Genomic DNA, 10,574 nt, shown 5'->3' on the forward strand with positions numbered 1-10,574 from the left:
GCTTCTTGAGCATCCCAATTTTAATTTCTCCACCATTGGTAGCTATGCTTTCAGCTGCCTAGGCCCTAAGCTCTGGAATTCCCTCCTTAAACTCGTCACCTCTCTGCCCCACTTTCTTCTTTTAAACCTCCCTCTTTGGTCTTTTTGGCCTTCTACCTTTATGTCGCCTTATGTGGCTCAGTCTCTAATTTTGCTTTAAAATACTCCGGTGAATCAGCTTGGGGCATTTTATTACATTGAAGGTGCTATATAAATACATGTTCTCATTTTTAAAAGATTGTTTCACATATGCAACAGTGTGGCAGTTTGAAACAGAAGTTCTGGAGTGTGTCAGACTCACTAAGTACAATTCTTTCCCCAATGAATGTAATTTTGTTTAGCAGTAAGTCTCCTTGCAATAAGCACTGCTAAATGAGAGTTAAATGCCGTGATTTGGTTTGAAGTAGATGAACAGAACTAGAAGCAGACAAAATATTCAGAATCAATAATCTGTGGGCTGGTATTTATGGCAATCATAAAAATGTGTAATGTGAAAAAATATATCATTTTTTAAAAGCTATATAGTAGTCATTAACAAAAGGATAGCTCAAATTCTTTCTGGGAATCGGAAAGGAGTTCATCAACTTTAACTAGGTATATAAAACTTGAGAAAAACAAAGTCACATTAAAAGACCACGCCCTGGTTGAAAAGCTCAGAAACACATACCCATAATGTATCTTTACTCTGCCAACTCAATTTGTAAACATTTACACTGTAGCAGGAATGACGGCTTCCTGTACACGTCTTTCCAAGACAAGCATAGCAAACGCAATCCTTTGGAAATAACAGTGCCTGCATAACTGACAAACGCACTATAGAGAAGGTAACTAATGATCGGCAGGAAAAGCAGTTTTACAGCCACCTCTGCTCCTTGAATTATGCAGTTAAAACATTCTTACATTTGAGAATATGCTGGCCTTACATTTTACTTGGTGGTTCTTTCACTTAAACATAACATTGGCAAGGTTTGAATTCAATCATTGGTAAGATTTGAATTTCAATGATTATCACCTCAACAGCTCATTAGTTCATGTTAATCTGCAAAACCCTGCCAGTTATAACTGAATATCTAAACTTCAGTTTTTCTTTACACATGCTGCACCTAGTTATACAAAATGGTTTTGTAATTTATGCATTATACATTATGGTTTTCAAGAAATTTTTCAAAATTGCTCATTATCTTCTTTGCATTCAGACTGATGCAAAAGTGAAATCATTAAAGATCTCCTATGCTAACTAATGAATCTGCAACCCAGCTAGAAACTGTTTTTTTGTCACCTCCTCTGCCAAATTTCTCAGAAAATAGGACAAACAATTGAGAAGTTGGTTACCTGGGTCTCCATGGAAACTGTCCTCTTGAGTACTCCTCTGGGCAAGGTCAGCTTCAGTAGCCCAAATTTGTCCTGATTTCCGGAGACCAACTATCATTGCTTCCTGGACAGTAACTTGGTGCTTGTGTCTTTTTTGTGACTGTGGGGTGGGTGGACTGCTACTATCAAATGATTGCTGAGAGTTTTGAGAGGGAGACCGACTTTTTTCTCTAAAAGCACGATGGGTGGTGGGGCTGGGAGAAACGTGACTTGACTGGCCAGAAGAAAAATCATCCTCACTCGAAGTTAAATTTTCATTTGAACTGCAGTCTGGAGTATACCCTCCACCAACATCATCAGCACTACCAGGTGAATAGGACCTCCGAGGCCATGTTAGATGTTTTTCATGATCTGTAGTGCTCTGGAGCCTCCCACAGTCTCTCAAGCCACCACTGGGTTTACCATCACTATCTTGTATCATTCCACCTATATAAACACTTTCATATGGCTGGAATTCTTGCTGCCAAGGTACCTTGTCTGGTTTGCCTCCATTGGCAGCAGCACGGATAAGATTATCCTTCAAGAATCTGGGATTCAGATCCATGTCATCATACTCTGGGTCGTACCCACAGCTGCTGTCTGTCGACCTACCTCTGTACGCAGGCTTGCGAAACTCTGCCGATCCCACAATGCCAGGGAAAGAGTGCAATGACCTCTTCCGTTCCATTTGCATGGCCTGACTCCCAATTGTACTGATCTTGTCAGATACCTCCTTGTCATTGACTTTCACCAACCCTTTCTCATGGTGGTACTCTACATTGACATACAGAGGCTTCTCCATACCTTTCCCATCCCCGGCAGAGTGGGAATTGGTTCTTTTGATTCTTTCAAAATTGGACCTCAATGCAGCCACACTTGTGCCAACTGTAGCTTTATCCTTCCTCTCCATCAGTTCACAATCTTGGCTAAAACCTCGCCCCGTATCCTTCTCTGGAGTTGCCATTGCCCTCCTCATTGAGGATGTCCTCTGCCTGGTTGGCGAGCCTTCCATCTCACTCCTGGTATCCACCAACCCCTCCTCCCCCCCTGGCTGCCTCTTTGAACTGTCCTCCCCAGGGTGATACTTGGTTTTCTCCCCTCCTCCTTCCTCGGGGGCAGGATATTGATGCAAGTGGTCCAGAGGCTGTTCGCTACTCGCTTGCTCCAGAACCGAGGAATTCCTGAAGCCCCATCTCTGCTTATCATAGCTCTTCTTCTCCTTGGCCAGCAGTGTCTGCAGGTAGATCATGCGGAACCGTTCCTTATTTACCTCCAGCTCCAGCTTCCGAATACTGCACTTACAGCTCTCCAGCTCCTGCTCAATATCGCTGACGCTCCTCAGCTCCATCTTGGGCGGCTCGGACTCGGGGAACTGAGCCTTCCAGGCTTCCACGAATCCCACTGGCTCCACCATTTTCATCACACAGGGACGGCCGAACGACGGCAGCAAAGGCGAATCATCCACACAGAGAACAATGAGAATGGGGCAGCGGACTGCCCTCCCCCACTCCCTGCCGTGCCGGCCTTTACCAGCGCGCGCTGCCGATCACCGTTACCGCCGACAGTTGGCAGTGGCTCGCGCCGCGTTGCTCCTCTCGCCCATTCCCCTGGCCGGACAAAGCACCGCCCCCTCCAGTGGCTCGCGCACAACGGAAAGGCGAGCTTAGCTGCTCTGATTGATGTGTTGAGCAGCCAGTCAGCGTCACAGGTTCTCCTCGCCCATCCCCTCCCCTTTAAACAGCAGCTGTTGCTTGGATGGGGAGGTGGGTGACTTTGTTCTTCAGTCTTCTCCCCTTCATTTTTGAAGGTGTTGACCCTCGTTGGCATTCAGTCCCGTCCTCTGGGTGCAGAAAGCCTTCCAACGGCCAATCCTTCACGTGTGAATTTGCCTGCCTATTCAACCCCGGGCATTACAGCCTGTCTTTTTTTGCCATAAAGAAGGAAAGACTTATTTTTTATTGCGCCTTTCACAACCTTCCAAAACGCTTTACAGCCAATGAAGTACTTTTGAAGTGTAGTCACCGTTGTGAGGAGCAAAACAAAACAGCCAACTTTCACACAGCAATAACAACAAGAAATGCTGGAAATACTCAGAAGGTCTGGCAGCATCTGTGGAGAGAGAAGCAGAGTTAATGTTTCAGGTCAATGGCCCTTCATCAGAGTTCTGAAGAAGGGCCACTGACCTGAAATGTTAACTCTACTTCTCTCCCCACAGATGCTGATAGACGTGCTGAGTATTTCCAGCATTTCTTGTTTTTATTTCAGATTTCCAGCATCTGCAGTATTTTGCTTTTATTTCACACAGCAAGCTCCACAAAGAGCGATGCGACAAATGACCAGATAGTCTGTTTTAATAGTGTTGGATGTCGCATGAATATTGGCTAGGACACTGGGGAAAGCTCCCCAGCTCTTCTTCAAATTCTGTCTTGGAATCTTTTACATCCACTTGTGAAAGGGGGTGGGGGGATGGGAGGGGTCTCGATTTAACATTTCATTCAAAAGACACCTCTGGAGTGCAACAGTCCCTCACTATTGCACTTGGAGTGTGAGGCTGCATTATGTACTCTGGAGTCTCTGGAGTGTAGTTGAACCCACAACTTTCTGACTCTGGGACAAGAGTGCTACCAACGAAGTCAGGGTCAAAACTAATAAATACTTTTTTGATGATATTGACAGTTTGGGGAAAAAATGTCCAAAGTTGTGGCAACATATTGAATACCAAAACTGTTGAAATTACAAGATGCCATTTTACTATGTTAAAAAGTGTGAAGATGCAATTTCTCTGAGAATGGTTTATGATTTCAGGGCTGTGGCAATGTTGCACTGGTGCTTCCGTTGAGACATTGTGCTGCTCAGTGAGGCTAATTAGACCAGCAGGTCCCAGATTACCGAAAGCATTCAAAAGGGAGCTGGATGGGTTTGAGTTTGGCCAAAATAACTGCATACAGAAGGTAGGTGGGGTATTGGGGGATGGGTTTCTCAGCCAACGTGGTCTCCTGAAACTTGTTTGAACATCTTCAGGGGTTGAAGAGGAATTTCCTAGCGTTATTTTCCAAAATTGACCTTTTTGCCTGTCTTTTTGCTGCTACCAGGAGTTGCTAGTGGATGGGAGAGAGATGGTTGGCCATAGATAGGGCTAATGATGTGCAGAAGTTACACGATGCCAGTACGACAGGCTCGATGGACCAGCTGGTTTTTACCTGTCCTTTGTTCTGTAAGTTGCCATTGCATTCCTCATAAATGGTCCCACCTGGGGAGCACTGAGGGCAGCAATTGCTTTCGACACCTGGGTTAGGAAGAAGGGAAAAAACTGTGCCATTGTCGAACTGTTCCCTGTGGAAAGTACTGTTAGACAAGATCGCGCTCAGCAATTCTGCCAACACTCACTGTCCAGGCACAGACACAAAAGACTCCCAGTTGTGTGTAGCATGAGGCAACTGTGGAACAGGACAACAGCAAAAATCGGAGTCTTCAAGAGAGAAGGAAAGGATTCTGGGAAAATGACCTTACAAAAAAGGGAAAATGTGTTCTTGTGATTTATGCAGCTTTTGGTGAGTTTAACAGGAATCAGAAGCTCTCCTGGGACCAGAGTATGCTGTTTTGCTGCATAGTACGCCATCTGGTGACATAGTCACATACTGGGAAATGTGCAATTCAGACCTTTTACTACAATAAGTACAAGGTTTTACATTAAAAATAAATAAATGAACGCTATTTAATAATCTTTTAGATCTGAGCCAAGTAAACTCAGTGTCAGTAGTTCCATCCTTTCAGCTTCTCTTTGGGCACATTTGAGACAGAAAAAGCCAGCTTATAAACTGAGGGAGGGGTGTGCGACTCCGAGAGCGACGGAAAACGGCGAGAGCAGGGCATAAAGAGCCAGGAAAGAGCGAGAGTTCACTGAGAGAGTAATGGGAAACAGCGGGAGTGGAGCGGGGCATAAAGAGTCCAGGAGAGAGAGAGAGTTCACTGAGAAAGCAGCAGGAAACAGCGAGAGCAGAGTGGGGCATAAAGAGTCCAGGAGAGAGAGTTCACTGAGAAAGCAGCAGGAAACAGAGGGAGTGGAGTGGGGCATAAAGAGCCCAGGAGAGAGCGGGAGTTCACTGAGAAAGCAGCAGGAAACAGAGGGAGTGGAGTGGGGCAAAAAGAGCCCAGGAGAGAGCAAGGGGTGGATTTTAAAGCCACTCTGCCATTGGGAACATTGGCGTGGAGGCAATGAAGATCGGGATGGCAGAGGCCAGCCATCGACCCCAATGGAGACAGGCCCATGCCAGTCTCGGCGACGGGATCCCTATTTAAATACGTAAACTAAATTTAAATATGTAAACTAATTTACATACCTATCACCTCGCTTCTTTAATCGCTGCAACGATCTTCATTCAACCGGCCGACAATGCCACGCCTTCAAATCCCCATTTGGGGAAACGTGGCGTGACACCTGTGGGGAGGGGGGAGGAGGAATTTTTTCTCTGTATGGGGGGGTGGGGGGGCGGGAGCGGGGTAACAATTATGCCATTGGTTGGGGGGGAGGGTTGTTGGGAAGGGGTAAAGGGTAAAGTTGCCGAACTTTTTGAGGGGAGAAGATCTAATTGTCAATATTCGAATTCCTGGCAATGCCATTGGGGGATGGGAAAATGCATTTAAATTTCGTTAAAATCTACTTACCTGTCCCCTTAAGTTTTAAATGTCCATAGAGGGCTGGAAGCTCTTTAAAAATAGGGCTGGTTCCTGCACATTGGCGCCGGACACCGTTGCCTGCGGTAGCTCACCCACCCCCTCCACATCATCGGAAGGGAGGGCACCGCGACCGTGCAAATAAGCCACTGCGTTTGGAATTGTGGCAGCTCTGTGACGCAATTTTTTACGTGTGACACAATTTTTTACGTTCACCGCCTACTTTGGTGCCAGACTCTTAAAATGCAGCCACAAGAGTTCACTGAGAGAGCAGCGGGAGCGGAGTGGGGCTAGCCGCCACCACCACTCTGTAAATTCAGAGCTGGCGTTGGGAAAGAAAAATTGAGGTGTCACATCACAGGGAAGCAGGTAGCTGATTGGCTCGTGAGTATTTCCTATTTATCTTATCTAAACCAGGGAATAAACTGGTGAGTCATCTTTTTTTAAAGTAAGGTTTATTACTACTAGTAAGGTGTATTAAGTGTCACGGAACCGTAGCTTTTTTCTCCTTGGATTAGAACAGTGTGCCTTTAAGACCTGTTAAAAACAGTGTACCTTTAAGACAGGGAGAGAAGCTTTTGGATTTCTGAGTGTGCCAGCTGCATTTTGTTACTTAGGCGACATCAGGAAAGAGAGGTCACATGATATAATGTTTCCACTTAACTGTGTAAAAACTAACTGAAACCAGTTTTGAGAGACTCTAAAGAAAAGCATGCTACTGAAGAGAAGAGCTGTCTATTTCTCAGCAGAAATTCTACACGGAGCCACTGGCCGAGTTAATTGCCAAAGGAGGAAAAAAAGCCTTTTTTTTGAAGAGACCATTTGTATTGCTGAAGATAACAAAACTCCTTTTCTTTACTTCCAAGACAGGAAGTATTTCTTCAAGATTGAATCTCTCTTGACTGATTATGTTTGCTGAAATTCGAAGTAAAGCTTCAACTGAGAGACTGTCAGTTTTAAAATTCAAGTCGACCTATTGCTGTGCTCATCATTGAAAGAACTGTTTGATGCCTGCTGCAGCCGAAGTGATTTCAATGCCTATCAAGAACAGACTATTTCGTCAAATCCGTGTGGAGACTTGGAGTGGCATTTGATTGTTTCCACCTGAGAATACCTCATCCGTCAGGAATGTAAACCCACAAATGCTTACTTATTTATTTATTCTGAAGAAACAGCTAATTTTTAAAACATAATTTTTGGGGGAAAAAATGGGTGAACTGTGATTTTTGAGTGCATGTGTGTGTATGGGGGAGCTGGTTAAAATAAGAAGTTATAAGGTCTTGAGACATAGGTTTATCTTAATAGTGTTTAAGATTTAAATTTTTTAAATAAATAGTTAATTTGTTGTTGTCCAAAGATACCTGGTTTGATCTGTTTTATTCTGGGGGTTATGAGAGTGTTTAATTTGGCTGTTTTCTGGTTGGGTGGGAAAACGTTAATAATATGCTGTGACCTGTGGAGTGATGGAACTGAATTGATGGTGCATTGCTCCTGCCTCGGTATTAACATATGTATTAGTAGGGTTTATCAATATTAATAAGGTTTATTAGCATTAGTAAGGTTTATTAATAGTAGTAAGGGTTATTAGTATTGGCAAAGGTTTATTAGCAGTACTAAGCTTTATTGGCAGTAATAAGGTTATTAACTAACAGATGGAGGAATGGCAGGGCTGCTCCAAACTCTTGAGTGCACCTATGCTATGTGGGAACTCCAGGAAACATCTCGTATGTACAGGAAGTGGCGTCAGTTGCTGCAACTTGAGCTCCAGGTTTCGGAACTTGAGCAATAGTTGGTGTCACTGCGGAGTATCCGTGAGGTTGAGAGCTTCGAGGAGAGCACACTTATAGATGTGGTCACCCGCAGCTTAAGAGTATGCTGGGAGAGAGTGAATGGGTGATGCCAGACAGTCAAGAAGAAACAGGCAGGTAGTGCAGGAGACCCCTGAATGCGTCTCACCCTCCAACCAGTATTCAAAGAACAAAGAACAGTACAGCACAGGAACAGGCCATTCGGCCCTCCAAGCCTGCGCCGATCTTGATGCCTGCCTAAACTAAAACCTTCTGCACTTCCGGGGTCCGTATCCCTCTATTCCCATCCTATTCATGTATTTGTCAAGATGTCTCTTAAACGTCTCTATGGTACCTGCTTCCACCACCTCCCCCGGCAACGTTCCAGGCACTCACCACCCTCTGTGTAAAGAACTTGCCTCGCACATCCCCTCTAAACTTTGCCCCTCTCACCTTAAACCTATGTCCCCTAGTAACTGACTCTTCCACCCTGGGAAAAAGCTTCTGACTATCAACTCTGTCCATGCCGCTCATAACTTTGTAAACCTCTATCATGTCGCCCCTCCACCTCCGTCGTTCCAGTGAAAACAATCAGAGTTTATCCAACCTCTCCTCATAGCTAATGCCCTCCAGACCAGGCAACATCCTGGTAAACCTCTTCTGTACCCTCTCCAAAGCCTCCACGTCCTTCTGGTAGTGTGGCGACCAGAATTGCACGCAATATTCTAAGTGTGGCCTAACTAAAGTTCTGTACAGCTGCAGCATGACTTGCCAATTTTTATACTCTATGCCCCGACTGATGAAGGCAAGCATGCCGTATGCCTTCTTGACTACCTTATCCACCTGCGTTGCCACTTTCAGTGACCTGTGGACCTGTACGCCAAGATCTCTCTGCCTGTCAATACTCCTAAGGGTTCTGCCATTTACAGTATACTTCCCACCTGCATTAGACCTTCCAAAATGCATTACCTCACATTTGTTCGGATTAAACTCCATCTGCCATTTCTCCGCCCAAGTCTCCAACCAATCTATATCCTGCTATATTCTCTGACAATCCTCATCACTGTCCGCAACTCCACCAACCTTTGTGTCGTCCGCAAACTTACTACATTTTCCTCCAAATCATTTATATATACTACAAACAGCAAATGTCCCAGCACTGATCCCTGCGGAACACCACTAGTCACATCCCTCCATTCAGAAAAGCACCCTTCCACTGCTACCCTCTGTCTTCTATGACCGAGCCAGTTCTGTATCCATCGTGCCAGCTCCCCTCTGATCCCATGTGACTTCACCTTTTGTACCAGTCTGCCATGCGGGACCTTGTCAAAGGCTTTACTAAAGTCCATATAGATAACATCCACTGCCCTTCCTTCATCAATCACCTTCGTCACTTCCTCAAAAAACTCAATCAAATTAGTGAGACATGACCTCCCCTTCACAAAACCATGCTGCCTCTCGCTAATAAGTCCATTTGTTTGCAAATGGGAATAAATCCTGATCCGAAGAATCCTCTCTAATAATTTCCCTACCACTGACATAAGGCTCACCGGCATATAATTTCCTGGATTATCCTTGCCACCCTTCTTAAACAAAGGAACAACATTGGCTATTCTCCAGTCCTCTGGGACCTCACCTGTAGCCAATGAGGATGCAAAGATTTCTGTCAAGGCCCCAGCAATTTCTTCCCTTGCCTCCCTCAGTATTCTCAGTTGTGAATACTGAGGAAAGTAATGGTTCATCTGGGGAGTACAGCCAGAGCCAAGGCCATGACAGCATGGCTGGCTCAGCTGCACAGAGGGACAAAAAGAATACTGGAATAGTGATAGTGATATCCTGAGTGGCGTGAAACAGGGCTGCTCCCTGCTGCTCTCACATGCGTTCAAGTCTTCAGAAGAAGGAATTTTCCTCCACACAAGATCAGGTGGCAGGTTGTTCAACCTTGCCCGTCTAAGAGTGATGACCAAAGTACGGAAAGTCCTCATCAGGGAACTCCTCTTTGCTGACAATGCTGCATTAACATCTCACACTGAAGAGTGTCTGCAGAGACTCATCGACAGGATTGCGGCTGCCTGCAATGAATTTGGCCTAACAATTAGCCTCAAGAAAACGTACATCATGGGACAGGATGTCAGAAATGCCCCTTCCATCAATGTCGGCGACCACGCTCTGGAAATGGTTCAAGAGTTCACCTACCTAGGCTCAACTATCACCAGTAACCTGTCTCTCGATGCAGAAATCAACAAGCGCATGGGAAAGGCTTCCACTGCTATGTCCAAACTGGCCAAGAGAGTGTGGGAAAATGGCACACTGACACGGAACACAAAAGTCCCTGTGTATCAAGCCAGCGTCCTCAGTACCTTGCTCTTCGGCAGCGAGGCCCGGACAACGTGTGTCAGCCAAGAGCGACGTCTCAATTCATTCCATCTTCGCTGCCTCCGGAGAATCCTTGGCATCAGGTGGCAGGACCGTATCTCCAACACAGAAGTCCTCGAGGCGGCCAGCATATACACCCTACTGAGCCAGCGGCGCTTGAGATGGCTTGGTCATGTGAGCCGCATGGAAGATGGCAGGATCCCCAAGGACACATTGTACAGCGTGCTCGTCACTGGTATCAGACCCACCAGCCGTCCATGTCTCCGCTTTAAAGATGTCTGCAAACGCGACATGGAAGTCCTGTGACATTGATCACAAGTCGTGGGAGTCAGTTGCCTGCGATCGCCA

At 45.7% G+C, this 10,574-nt stretch overlaps 1 protein-coding gene across 2 annotated transcripts in view; it reads right to left on the minus strand.

The window, feature by feature from the left end:
- Positions 1–3,004, minus strand: part of si:dkey-91m11.5 (PH_BCR_vertebrate and RhoGAP_Bcr domain-containing protein) — a 632,155-nt gene extending 629,151 nt beyond the window's left edge. For both annotated transcript variants that reach the window (XM_068055461.1, XM_068055460.1), the window contains exon 1: positions 1,372–3,004. In XM_068055461.1, coding sequence (XP_067911562.1) covers positions 1,372–2,809 — 1,438 coding nt within the window. In that variant the 5' untranslated portion in view covers positions 2,810–3,004. The remainder of the gene's footprint in view (positions 1–1,371) is intronic.
- Between the last annotated feature and the right edge of the window lie 7,570 nt (positions 3,005–10,574).

The sequence above is a fragment of the Heterodontus francisci genome, chromosome 23 (assembly GCF_036365525.1).
Source record: "Heterodontus francisci isolate sHetFra1 chromosome 23, sHetFra1.hap1, whole genome shotgun sequence".
In the NCBI taxonomy this organism is placed as follows: domain Eukaryota; kingdom Metazoa; phylum Chordata; class Chondrichthyes; order Heterodontiformes; family Heterodontidae; genus Heterodontus; species Heterodontus francisci.